Source organism: Hyaena hyaena, unplaced genomic scaffold, assembly GCF_003009895.1.
Source record: "Hyaena hyaena isolate Hyena2069 unplaced genomic scaffold, ASM300989v1 scaffold_263, whole genome shotgun sequence".
In the NCBI taxonomy this organism is placed as follows: Eukaryota; Metazoa; Chordata; class Mammalia; order Carnivora; family Hyaenidae; genus Hyaena; species Hyaena hyaena.
Window position 1 is genome coordinate 445,230 of NW_024080897.1, and position 14,365 is coordinate 459,594.

At 43.3% G+C, this 14,365-nt stretch overlaps 1 protein-coding gene and 1 long non-coding RNA gene across 2 annotated transcripts in view; one reads left to right on the forward strand and one right to left on the reverse strand.

Moving 5' to 3' along the window:
* The window catches only part of GPC6 (glypican 6), a gene marked incomplete at its 5' end in the record, with an annotated part of 354,513 nt that overhangs the window by 323,832 nt on the left and 16,316 nt on the right, over positions 1–14,365 (forward strand). Inside the window, one exon of the mRNA XM_039245705.1 lies at positions 7,581–7,717. Coding sequence (XP_039101636.1) covers positions 7,581–7,717 — 137 coding nt within the window. The remainder of the gene's footprint in view (positions 1–7,580; positions 7,718–14,365) is intronic.
* Positions 12,663–13,444, reverse strand: LOC120240860. The gene is made up of 3 exons (XR_005530742.1): positions 13,396–13,444; positions 13,198–13,307; positions 12,663–12,711 (listed from the first exon to the last, which is right to left on the reverse strand). It is a non-coding gene; the product is annotated as an uncharacterized LOC120240860 (long non-coding RNA).

The following is a 14,365-nucleotide window of genomic DNA, read 5'->3' on the forward strand; positions in this document are numbered from 1 at the left end:
GAGATGTACATATATTTCCACTACCAGCTCAATATTCATGCTCCAGAAATATGGCATAGGACATGTTCCTCTCACATCTGGTGGTGAAGAGTAACGGTGTTAAAGCCTACACTTGAATTTGAGTCTCATGTCCACCATTTGCCTCATATGGGGCAAGTTTCCTCACCTTTCAAAGACTGTGTTTCCCACTTGCAAAAGGGCATAATGATAATATGTCAGCACCGACAGAACTGAGGATTGCGTGAGTGTCTTAGCCCAGTGAAAGCTCACAGTCATCCCCCAAGTGCTTTGAGTCAATCACTGCCCTGTGCTGAATTCAGCAAGGCTCTTAAATACCCTGTGTCCTGACAACAATGTTTCATTTCTTTTCCCAACTTTTCATTATTTTTAACTTTTTCAAACAACACTGAAATGGTTGAAGAAAATAATAAAATGAACATCCATATATTTCTCACGTGGACAGGATGATGGTCGAATTTTTTTTTGTGCTATTTTCAAATAAGTAAAAAACAAGGTTACAGGGTACAAAATCAATGTACAGAAATCAGTTGCATTTCTATACACCAATAATGAAGCAACAGAACGAGAAATCAAGAAATCAATCTGATTTACGATTATGCCAAGAACCATAAAATACCTAGGAATAAACTTAACCAAAGATGTAGAAGATCTCTATACTGAAAACTATAGAAAACCTATGAAAGAAATTGAAGAAGACACAAGAAATGGAAAAACATTCCATGCTCATGTATTGGAAGAACAAATATTGTTAAATGTCAATACTATCCAAAGCGATCTACACATTCAATGCAATCCTAATCCAAATTGCACCAGCATTCTTCTCAAAGCTAGAACAAACAATCCTAAAATTTGTATGGAACCACAAAAGACCCCAACTAGACAAAGTTATGTTGAAAAAAGAAAATCAAAGTGGGAAGCATCACAATTCCAGACTTTAGCCTCTATCACAGAGCTGTAATCATCAAGACAGTATGGTATTGGCACAAAAACAGACACATGGACCAATAAAGTAGAATAGAGAACCCAGAAGGGAACCCACAAATGTATGGCCAACTAATCTTCGACAAAGCAGGAAAGAGTATCCAATGGAAAAAAGACAGCCTCTTCAGCAAATGGTGCTGGGAAAAGTACACAGCAACATGCAGAAGAATGAAACTGGACCACTGCCTCACACTGTACACAAAAATAAACTCAAAATGGATGAAAGACCTAAATGTGAGACAGGAAACTATCAAAATCCTAGAGGAGAAAACAGGCACCAACCTCTTTGACCTCAGCCGCAACAACTTCTTACTCGACACATCTCCAAAGGCAAGGAAAATAAAAGCAAAAATGAACTGTTGGGACCTCATCAAGATAAAAAGCTTCAACATAAATCTTTTAAAAGCAAAGATGGTCTCCTGTGTAAACACAATACAATGATTACACTTTAGAATATTATTGGTAATTCAATAGTATCATCTACTATCTATTCTGTATTCCAAATTTTCCAGTTGTCTCAAACTGGGTATTTACCTCTTCCAAATCCAGGATTCAGTAAAAGTCCACACAAAGCATTAGGTTGTTCCAATTTTAGTTTCTTTTCATCTGGAACAGTCTTTCTGCCTTTTTACAATTCTCACCTCTTTTGAAGAGTTGAGGCCAGTTGTCTTATATCCCACACACTGAATGTGTCTGATGGTTTATTTATTGTGTTACTTACTTTGTCCCTATATACCTAGAAACTCCTGTAAATGGGAACTTGGTTATTCAAGTTAAATATTTGGGGCAAGATCATCTTTTAAATGAAATTATGAGACACCAGTCCTTAAATCATCCTTTCTGCTCTTTGATTTTGCTAATCCTTTGTTTTAAGCGATCATTCCACCTGGTCAATTTCCTCCCTCTTTTGTCTGAGTTGGCAATTCTGTATGGGTGGTTATGAAAACAGTACCTCTGTCTTCCTATAGTCAGGTATTTGTGGAACTTCTGCTGAGCCTTCAACGAAGAGTCTATGCTTTTACTGGTGCCAGGAGTTGAAATTGTCAGGAATGAGGATAAACTCCAGACAGATAAGTTCTAGAAGAGGGTCATGTTTTCCCTGTGGTCCCCAACAGTGTGTGTTTGGATCAGAGTCATGCGGTGTGATGGAAGTTAACTTTCTTTTTTTAATGTTTTTATTTGTTTTTGAGAGAGAGAGAGAGAGAGAGAGCATGAGCAGGGGAGGGGCAGAGAGAAAGGGAAAGACAGGCTCCCACCTCTGAGCTAGCCGTCAGCGTAGAGCCCGATGCGGGGCTCGAACCCACGACCTCAGCCAAAGTCGGACGTTAACCGACTGAGCCACCCAGGCGCCCTGGAAGTTAACTTTCAAAACCTCTGGGGGGGGGAGGGAGGGGCACCTGGGTGGCTCAGTCAGTTAAACATCCAACTTCGGCTCAGGTCATGATCTCACAGTTCGTGGGTTCGAGCCCCGCAACGGACTCTGTGCTGACAGCTAGCTCAGAGCCTGGAGCCTGCTTCAGATTCTGTGTTTCCCTATCTCTCTGACCCTCCCCTGCTCACACTGTCTCTCTCTCTCTCTTAGAAATATATAAAAAATAAAAATAAATTTTAAAAAACATTAAAAACACAGAGGCAAATCTCTGAATACTCATGTATTACTAGTATCACTAATATTACAGTATTATGAATGTAGCCCTGGACAAATGGTAAATATAGCTTGCAAGTATTTGAGAAAGTTAATTTGTCCTAGAATAGTTGATGGTTCATGTGGGAAGCAGAGAAAAGGCACTGCTGTAAATTCCCTATTTGACCCCAGGCCTTTGTTCCCATCAGATTTGTATAATGAATTAGGACTCACTGTTACTTCAGTAACGCATATTTACTAACAGTTCTTGCTAACGTAAAGCTTAGCTTACTGTTTGTGCACTTAAATTTCCACGAAGAAAATTTAAAAAACAACGCAGGTCTAGAGCTACAGCAAAGTGGTCACACACATTATGCAGAAATAAAAATATAAGAAAATTAGAAGTATTTCTAAATGCTGTAAGGATTGAAATGCTTGATACTGAAACAAATGAACTGCAATCATTCGGATACCCTTTGGAATCAAAGACATGTGTCTCCCTGGTGGCTAATAGGGTCCCTTTTTTCCATCTTGTCCCCATCAGCATCCTTGGCTGGAAGTGAATCGGCTGATGTTTCTGTGCAGAATGTTAAAACAGCATTTACATCTCTGGCTGCTCTTTTGCTGTTATGTCCTCCGATCACACAGTAGAAACGCCTGGTTACTGAAATGCCAGAGTGAACACGACCTGATTACAAAATGTCTTGTGGTGATTCAGAGAGGGCCCATGTTGCTCCTCACTTAGCCAGATACAGCCCATCTCTGCTTCCGCCTTTCCAACTTGAGTGCACGGTGTGGGACCACACAATTTTGTGTTAGCACGATTGTCTATGGCAGACTGAGACAATTAAATCTATTTTCCCAATCAACATTTATTGAGCACCCACCTTGTGCTAAGATGTGTGTGATCACCTTGTCCTGGTTTGCCAGGACTTTCCAGTGTAAGCGCTGAAAATATGGTGTGTCCTAGAATCCCCCATGTCCCAGGCAAACTGGGGTGATTGGTCACCTGGTTCATCTAAGCACTGAAGATGACAGAGTTGAGCCCTGTCCTTGCATCAAGAACCATGTGGTCTTAGAATCAGAAGAGTAAGCCAATTATAAAAGCTTGGAGTAACCAGTACTTAGAATCATGAACAGGGTGCTGTGGACACAGAAGTTGAACCCAACTGACTGGGAGGCCAGAGAATGCTCCTTGAAAGAAACAGTGCTTGTGTGTAGTTTAAAGAATGAGCAGCACAACATACACAGGTAAATTTTCCAAACCTCCAAAGAGGAGATGCCTGCGAGATGTCATGCCATTTTATTCTTTCTCTGTCTCAAAATACGTATATTTGCTTCAGATTCCCACAGTATAAAGGTGGGAGTTTTAGCATTAAAAAAGCAGAAGGCAGAATGGTCATTCCTGGTGTACTTTATTATGGGACAGATACCCTTACAGTGCTCTAGTACTGAAGCGAGTGATAGTTTTCTGAATTAGTTATGAATATGTAATACCTGGTGCTTTTTCTGGGATTCCTGTTTGAGAACAGTGAGAACGAGTGGCTTCGGGGTGGTATCCCAGGTTACAAAGGTTAGAGACACCAGTGTGGCACCTCATGGAACAAATCAAGTGAGGGATTTCATGTTTGACACGTTTTATTTTGAAAAACATTCAAAGATACTGGAAAGATGCTTTTTTAAAAAAGTTAATTTTTTAAATCTGATTTTGATTCACCATTAAAAATTTGCCACATTTTCTTTCTTGCTCTATCTCTATACATCTGTGTGGTGATGATGATGATGATGATGACGACTATGATTCCTGAATCATTCTAGAGTACGTTGTGGAAACCATAACCCTTTAATTTTAAAGGGTTATGAATGCAACCCATGTATCTCCCAAAAACATGACATTCTCCTATATGACCACAATGTGAGTTCATGTTTGGAAAATTAAACACCAATATAATATATGTGACACAAAGTCAATGTTCAAATTTTGCCAACGATCTCCATAATATCCTTTCTGGCAATTATTTTTCCGATCTAGTGACCTATCCAGAATCAGACACTGCATTTGAATCCCATGTCTCTTATTCTTCTTAATCTGGAAGACATCTTCAGCCCTCCCTTGTCTTTTATGACTCACTTATTTGGAGTATACAAGCCAGTTGTCCCATAGAGTGTTCATCAGCTTGGACATTGTGTTTGTCTGACGTGTCCTCATGACTGGATCCAGGTTAGGGATTTTAGCTACATAAGTGATGTGTCCTTCTTTTCACCTCACATGCAGAGGCACCTAAAATCTTGGTGTCCCGCTACTTTGATCACTTGGCTAAGGTGGGGCCAGCCGAGTCTCTGTACTGTAGAGTGACCAGTTTTCCCTTTGTAATAATGACTAAGCTGTGGGGAGTGCTTGGAGATTGTGTAAGCATCCAATAATTCCCCATCAGACTTTCACCCAGTGTTTTTTGCATTTGTACCAGTTTGTTAGGGCTGCTGTACCAAAGTACCACCAAGTGGGTGGCTTACAACAGACATTTATTGGCTCACAGCTGGAGGGCTAGAAGTCTAAGATCAAGGCGTCAGAAGGGTTGGTTCCTTCTGAGATTGTGATGGAGAATTTGTTCCCTGATGCCCTCCTAGCATCTGCTAGTTTTCTGGCAATCTTTGACGTTCCTCGGATTGTAGATGCATCACCCTGATCTATGCCTTCATCTTCACACAGTGTTCTTCCTGTGTATATCTGTGTCTGTGCCTAAATTTGCCCTTTTTATAAGGACAAAGTCACATTGGTTTGGAGCCCACCCTAATGACCCCATTTTAACCTGATATTCTGCAACAGCCCCGTTTCCAAATAAAATCACATTCACAGGTACTGTGGATAGGCCTTTGACATCTTATGGGAAGGACAAAATTCAACCCACAACAGCGTCTATATATAATACTTGCTGAGATTAATTATAACTATGATGCTTGCAGAATGGTGAGTTTTCTGTCATTCTTTCAACACTTATTAGTTGGCCTCTGGGGGGGGGGTGGTTTTTATAATAGATAAACAGGATGTGCATCCACCTATGGCTGGTTAGAAATGGCCACATGTCTTTCAAACAAAAAAATAAAAAAGAAATAACAACTTGTGCCCACACTTGTGCCCAAAGTGGCAGAGAAAAGTACTGGCTCTAGTTTAAACATCCTTACCCAGTCAGATTGGCTGGAAGGAGAGCCAGAGGTCAAGGTAGCCCATGGGCCCAAGTCAGCATGAACGGCTGAAATCACAGAGTGCAGGTCTCAAGACATCCTAAATGATGGCTGTGTGTAAGCTACTTCTTGGAATGTCATTGCTTATGAATTCTTTTCATCCTAGAAAACAAAAGTAACATCAGAGTAGGTACCAGGTTCTCAGATTCAGTATTCTGGCCATCTTTAGCACTTTCTGGGTAAGCAGACATTTCTCAATACTGAAGCCTCTGTCATCATCGGAATCACAGATAAGCAAGGGCCGGAGACCGTATAATTCTGTAACTACTGAGAAACATGACTGGGACAGATATCTTATATTCCTTTGTGTTCACTCTTAAACCTGACAAAAGAGCTTTGGAAGTTTTTTTGCAAAAGTCTATACTCCATCCATAGTAAACAGAATAATTTATTTCCAAAGGCTATCGATCTCAAATATATATAAATCTCAGTGTGTCCCTTCTACGATGCAGTGTGGGTATGCAGGAGCCACTGTATCCACATAACACAGACAGGGTGGCTTAAAGAAGAGTAATTTATTGTCTCCTGGCTCTGGAAGTTAGAAGTCCAAAACCCAGATGTCAGGATTGGATTTTCCTGAGGCTGTGAGCAAAGGTTCTTTTCCAGGTCCCTCTCATTGGTTGTAGGTAGATGGCATCTTCCTACTTCTCTCTGCATTGTCTTACCTTTATGTATATCTGTGTCCAAAGTTTCCCTTTTTACAAAAATATCAGTCATAATGAATTAGGGCCATCCTAAAAACCTCATTTTAACTTCCTTGCCTCTGTAAAAACAAAAACAAAACAAGCCAAAAAAAAAAAAAAACCCCAAAACCCTATGTCCAAACAAGGTCACATTCTGAAGGACTTAGGGTTAGGACTTCAGCACATGAATGTAGAGGCACTTGATTCAACCTATAATGGATGCATTTCAACCATCCGTAGATTTTCCCAGTGTTCACATGGGCAGGATAGAAAATCAGGGTTGTGACTACATGAACCCAGATGTTAATTATGGAACTAGAATGGTACTGAATCCCTGTCTCTGTCCTTTCTGCAGGTGACAAGTCAGTCCTGAGCCTGAAAATAGTAAAGATGGGGTTTCTAAGCTTTTACCTGCTATCTATCCATAGGCCTGTGGATTTTACACTCACCTGTATTTGGAATGACTTTTCTCTTCCTGCTGTAGAGATTTTTAAGTGTGTTTGGGTTGCTACTCACCATCCAAGAGTGTGCTATATTGACCTGTCAATTGGTTCAGAGCAGAGGTTACCAGCAGTCGAATTAGTGACAATATTTATTTTTACAGAAACAAATAGACCATTGGGAAAAGCATTTTATCTCTCAGTGCATTGTTTCAGTGCATTTATCTCACATCCAAGCCAATGAATTCTCAAGAATATGTTTAGGGAATTTGCAGTGGGGAACCCGAAGCCAGTTGAGATGCTTCGTAAGTTTTTCATTCAAAGCATGGGAGGACAGAAAAGATGGAAAAGAAAAAGCCAATTTACCTGAGAACTCTCTGCCAGAAGCGAGACGAAGATTGAGGGAGGAGGTAGGGAGGCTGGCCTGGGCAATAAATCCTGCGGCTCGGTGTCTCTCCCTTAAAACTGATAGAGTTTCCTTCTGGTCCTGTTACAGATTCTCTAACCTTCACCTGTGTCGTGTCTTTGTGTAGAAACGGGCAACGCCTGGGGAGAATATTCACTCTCTTTCCTTACTTTCTTGATCAGGTCACAGACATAAAAGAGAAACTGAAGCTCTCTAAAAAGGTCTGGTCGGCGCTGCCCTACACCATCTGCAAAGATGAGAGCATGACGGCGGGCACGTCCAATGAAGAGGAGTGCTGGAATGGCCACAGCAAAGCCAGGTGAGGGTGGCTCGCTGTGCTCGGGCTGGGGCAGTGTGCGTCCAGCCCCGGACGCCTCCCCTAGCACGACTCTGCAGACCTGTTCATGCAAAACGCGACGGAGGGTGGAGGGACCCATCGTCACTCAGCGACAGCTGTTGAGAGTGACAGGTTTGATGGGCACCTGGGAACCCTTACTCTCAAGGTGCCATTAAGCGTGGAATCCTTATTCTGAATGCCTCGCCTCTGGACGAGGACGGAGGAAGGGTGACAGATGCCAGGTTCCAGATATCCTGAAATCACAAAGAGCCTTTTATGTTCACTTAATGACTTTAAGACAGCGGAGCTATTTTTATCCGCAGTTAAATTTGAATGGCTTTCTGTTTTTTCCATCACAAGTTAAACAGGAAGTGAGAGTCCAACTGTAATGTCTCTCACTGTTGGAGCAAAACAGTTTTTGATGTGCTCACTGGAAGGGAAAGGGAAAAAGAAAATGACCAAAGGACAACCAGGAAGGTGTCCTCAGAGGTTCCCTGCCTCGAAAAGTCCCGCCGGGACCTCCTGATGAGAGATGGCTCCGTTCCCACCCTGCTGCTTGGCTGCCCAGTGCTGCCGCCCCTTGATACAGAATTTCTGAATTCCTTAATTCAGCCCAGAAATGGGGTTGGCCTGAGTTTTCACAGGGTGGAGGAGTTGGACAGGGGAACTGGCTGGGAATTGGCAAGCAGGGCAGGCCACCAGGAGAGGAGGCTGCCCGAGCACGCCTCAGCGGGGATGCAGGTGGGCAGAGCAGCTGGTAAATTGGACTCAGGGAATCTTTGGGGATTGACCAGCAGGTGGAGAAGTTAAGACGGGGGTCTGTTCTGCGCCTTCGTGGGTGTTTTCAAGCATATGAAGCAGCTGTGATCAAAAGGAAACAGGAAAGTACAGGGATATTAAGTTCAGAAGCATCTGCAGGAGGAAAGCAGGGGTGCAAGTGAGGTGCTCATTAGGTGTTATTTCTCACACTGCTGAGTGGAATTCTTTTAGCATCTATTGGTAATGATATTATTAGCCATACTAGGGAGAGCTTAGCAAGGCAAAAACAAGACAGCTATAGAAAGAGCAGTAATCATTTCAAGTTGTTCCAATAATATCAGTATCCAAATTTTAGATCATGAGGGGAGACAGGTATTTTGATATTAACAACATACCCCTCGAAAATGCTTTAGTAATTTACCAGCGCTCAGCCCTGTAGGAAGGAGACCTTTGGCCGGCAAAATTCAGCTGTGAAATTGAACAGTTTCTAATGTGTCTTTTCCTAATGATTGTACAGAAAGACGCTTTAAAGGATGACCAGATGGCCTAATGAATAAAGTGGTTGATTTCCTGAACTGCTCTGTTACCCATCTGTGTTTACCTTTCAGCCTTGGCTGAAATGGAGGCTGTATTTTCAACTACATTCCCATGGTTACACAGGTTGCTGGCTATTAGTGCATCCACAAAAGGAAACACAAAGAACTGCTTCAGGTGGGGTTTTGGGAGGGGACCATCACATGGAGTGATGATGTACACTCCATCAAGAAAATGAATGGGGACAGTGATGACCATTAAAGTTAGAGCCAGGGGAGAGCGGGTTCAGCTGAATTTCTCGTGTAGATCAGGAATGCAGAAGGGTAAACAATTAGGCTAAGGTTGCACAACTAGCAAGGGTAAAAGCTGGAAATCTCCCAAATCCAAGCCCAGTATTCTTTTCGCGTCAATATCCTGCCTCTAAAACAAATGACTGCCAAATATTGTTTCTTCTCCCCACCCCACCCCCCACCCGGCCTCCCCAGGTTAGGAGAACAAATGAAACAGGTCCTTAGCTCTATAAAGGATTTAGTGGATCTACATTCATTCATTCATTTCTTCAGTCCAGCAGCAATGTTATTAAGCACTCCTGCCCAGGCACTGTGCAAGGCTCTGTGAATTAAGTGTTATATGACAGCAGTGATGTCTGTCAATCAATGAAAAGCACAGTGGCTGGAGAGAGGACAGTGGATTTTGGAATGTCAGGTGCCATACATACTGTTGCACTGTAGCTTTGGGAAAGGACCACACAGGTGAAGAATCACCCAAAGCAGGTGGTTTGGGACCAGTTTTGAATTTTATCCTTAGGTCAATGGGATCCCATTAGAGGACTGTATGCAGGTAAGGGAAATGTGAAAATTAATACAATAAAATCATTTGCAAGAATATTCCAGAATCTAACCCAGTACACTATTCTTAAAAATGAGGCCATCAGATATTTGTGACTCAAATTATATTCTCATTGAAAAATTAAAATTTCATAGTTTCTTTTAGTTCCCTTTTTAAAATTCTCCCACTGCAATGAAATCCTAATAACTTTATATTTAATAGCATAGTAAGTAGATAACCCATAAAGACTTGTTGAGTTACATTTAATTGAAGCTTTGTTCTCATTCTCACCCAAATATTAATTGATCTAGGAACATATGAGAGATTTTTTTTAATTCCACTGAACTATTTTGTAAGTTGAAAAATCCACTTGTAATGTAGATAATAACTATTTTTCCCTACATTTGAAGTATGGATTTTCAGATGATAGGGCTTCTTAACAGTTTAGGACGTTTGAGAAAGAAAGAAGGAGAGAAAGAAAGGAAGGAAGGAAGAAGAAGGAAGGAAGGAAGGAAGGAAGGAAGGAAGGAAGGAAGGAAGGAAGGAAGGAAGGAAGGGTGGGTTATTCTTATTAAAGAACCAGAACCTTGATTTAAAGAAAAAAAAAAAACTATCAGCAAGTGTTAATTGATTATGGGACAGAGATGCCAATCAGCCTTGATAGAGCTGGTAATGGTCTGGAGCTCCTAACTCAAGCCTATTTGATGAGATCATGGGCAACCCAGACATTTCTTCCTCTCTTTATGCTTTAAAAAAATGTTTTTAATGTTTTTAGTTTATTTTTGAGAGAGAGAGAGTGAGAACACAAACGGGAGAGGGGCAGAGAGAGAAGGAGACAGAGGATCTGAAGCAAGCTCTGTGCTGACAGCAGAGAGCTCAATTGGGACTCGAACTCATGAACCATGAGATCATGACCAGAGCTAAAGTTGGATGTTCAACTGACTGAGCTACCCTTTATGCTTTATCCATCAGACTCCTGTAGCCACATTCTTCCTGGCATACCCAGGTCCTTAGCCCTCTCATCCTAAGTATTTGATCTGCCTTGAACTTCCAATACCCATATTTCTCCTGGCTATTTTTGAACACTGCTCCACAGCTCTGTCCTATACTTCCTTGATTCAGGAGCATGACTATTTCACATGTTAACATTTCTCAAATAAAAATGACAACTACCATGGAGATGTCCATTTCCTCCAGTGTATCCTATTTTCCCGAATAGCCGTTACTAAATGAATGGCACCTGTTGACACTGATGATGACTTTGAATAGAAAGAGTAGGATACACAGAGATGTGGCCACTATGGCAGCCGGGGGGTGAATCTGCTGTATCGAGATAATGGCCAAGCGTCTGGAAGCGGCGGCTCCTCTAGAAAAAGAACACCCCTTCATCTTCCTGCTCCCACCCTTAGCCGTTGCCGGCAGATCTCACTCTGCTTCAGTAGCTAAGCAGGCCTGGAAACAGGAGGTGAGCTAGTGGGAAGAGCTTGTGCCCTTCGAGAGGAGGAAACTGCGGGTGTGCCAACATCCCGTTAGCATTTAAATCTCCATTCTGTCAGAAAGACGGGTCATCAAGAGTAGACTCTTCTCTACTTCCTTTTCCCTTGCCGACCTGTCCACACAATTTAAAGACCAATGTGACCAGGTTGTAAATCCTAAAGCAATTCTTCTCAAATGTTGCTGTGCAGGCTAAATTCTTGGGGAGCTTGTGGAAAATGCAGCTTCTGACTCAGTAAGTGTGGGGTGGGACCCGACATCCTGCATTTCTAACAAGCTTCCCGGCGACGCCATGTTGCTGATTCAGGGACTACGCTTTGAGCAGTAAGACTCTACGACAGAGTTGCCAGATTTAGCACATAACACTAGACACCAAATGGAACACCCTTATACTAAAAAAAGGATTCATTGCTTATCTGAAATTCAGATTTAACTGGCAATCCTGTTGTATCTGGCAGCCCTACTTTAAGCTCCTATTAACATGTAAGATATATTCCCTTTTTCAGTTCACACACACACCTCGGGGAGCATGTTACGATTTGTTGTTTTCTCTTTGCCTCCACGCATACCCCTGACGTTTCCTTTAATGGGGCTTTCCTTATATTAAAAACAACGACAGCAACTGGGCCAAGGAGGTCACGTGGCTCAGTTGTAACGTCAGTCACTAAAGATAACAGGAACACAGGCCGGGTTGAAGTCATCTGGACAATGAATAGCTTAGGCTTAACCTGTGCATCGAAGAGAATCTTAAGTTGGAGATTCTGTACAGCCTTCACAATGCAGGGTATTGTCCACGCAAAGCCCTGGTCTCAAATGAAATGCCCTGTGGGCTAAGGATGGGTACTTTGATTCCCTGGCCGGTACTTGAGTCAATTAATGCCTCCATTCATGCTGCTACAACAGACACACCATGGACTGGGTGGCTTACACAGAAACTTATTTCTCATGGTCCGGAGGCTCTCCATCCAGGACCAGGCTGCCAGCAGAGTTGGGTCACCGTGAGAGCTCTCTTCCTGGCTAATAGAGAGCTGCTTTCTCTCTCTGCCCTCAAACAGCAGAAAGAGGGTTCCAGTTTCTTCTTCTTCTTCTTCTTCTTCTTCTTCTTCTTCTTCTTCTTCTTCTTCGGACACTGATCCCATCATGGAGGCTCTACTACCTTCACCCTCACCTAAACTAAATCACCCCCCCAAAGCCCCCACCTCCTAACAGCATCACTTTGGGAGTTGGTGGGGGACACAAGCATTCTGTCTACAGCAGTGAGTACTCAGATTCACACCCTGCTTTATTAGAACAGCCAGCAAAGAAGTTTCCTCAGAATTCTCAGCGATGAGAACAGCTGCCTCGGAGGCATCGTCAGTGATCTGCAGGAAAGCAAAGGTGCAAATGTAACTTCTCCTTCCATTCCCCACCTACCTAAGCGAATTCTTAGAGAGAAATGAGAGAAGACGCAGCAACACGGAGTCAACTCAGACAAACAGGAATTGAAAGGAAGCTAGTAAGTAAGGGAGGAAAATCGATAATAATCTAGAAGTCCACCAGGGAACAATCAAAGTGATGTTGTGCAGGTTACAAATCTAGGCCTCCTAAAGCTCCCGACATGGACCCAGAGACCCTGAGAGGACAAGTGTGGTCATCTGTCACCCCTGAGAAGGGCACTGGGGGCAGGCAGGTGGCCCGGGCGAGCTATGGGCATAGGCGCTGGAGAGGAGAATGACAAGATGGAGTCGGGAAAGAATGGGCTCCGAAGGAGATAAAACTTGTATATGGTTAGCATAGGCAGGCTGGAACTTTCCAGGTGGCAGCCACAGAAAAAATAAAACCCCTGCGGTGTTCCTATAGGCTCTTACCTGTTGGCTCCTACAGAAGCCGATTCTTACTTTTTGAGGCCATAGCTATGTCAGATGACGTCCTCTGTATCTTCCTTAAGGATCGTTTTCCCTTCATGGGGATCCATTTTCTAAAGCCATAGGAGTGAAGAAGGAAAGATCAGCATGGGAGATGGGGGGAGGAGCCAGAAGAACGCAAGGAAAGCCCGTGAGGCAAACCTCGGCAGCATGTGGATTTCATGACGGGACCCGTGTTGTTTCAGAGTCGCCAGGGTTTCTGCAGTCATTTCCGGGTTCCTCCCTCCTCCCCGCCCCCCAACCATTACAACTGACAAGCAGCTTCCTGCTGCCCCTCCTTGTAACCCGGCGTCTAGCCGTCACTGTCTAGCGTTCTTCAAAGCGCCTTCGGGAAGGAGGCAAACAAGATCCGGGCTGAGGATGAGGATTGTTTCGATGGGTCGGAAACAGAGCGTTTGCGGGGAGCCTGTGCTGTTAAGGCACCTCGTCCTCGCAGAAATAACTGGGTCCCCAAGGAGATCTTTCTTCAGGCCCGGAGGTAAATACAGTAAATTGTAAGAAATAAGAAAAGTCGAAAAATCTAGGTAATAGATCCGTCAACTCTCACCAGCCACCGAGTGGACTGACTAAGCAAAGAAAATAGCAAGTCATGACTGGGTACATTGAGCAGATGCAAGAGGGATGAGATGATGCATGGTGATGAGAAATCTGTCAAAGACAGTGACTTAGCAGATCTGGCAGGACAACATTGTTTTAGTCTGATTTTAGAACATGTCCCAAAGCACTCCAGCTGCCTTTGAAAGAACCGTGAAATATCTGGTGTATAGCCAGCCAGCCAGCCACGTCAGGGAGCTGCGAAGTCGGTCTGGGAAGAGAAGGAAACTGTCAAACCCAGCATTCCTGAGCGCGCACTTCCCTTCTGTGCACACTCAGGAGGGCAGACCCCCTGAATGTGCTGGGGAAAAGGACACTGCATGCACCTCCCGCAAGTGGTAAAAACTGCAGCTTCAAATAGAAGGAAAGAAGCATGTTGCTGTCAGCAGCTCAGCAGCCCTGAGAGCTGGCGTGAGGGCCTGTTGTCCTGCGCACGCTGTGGTCTGCTGCCTCTGGTTCCGCGAAGAAAGAATGGATAAGGAGGAATCCTGTCAGTGAGCAAAGAGGCCAAGTCCAA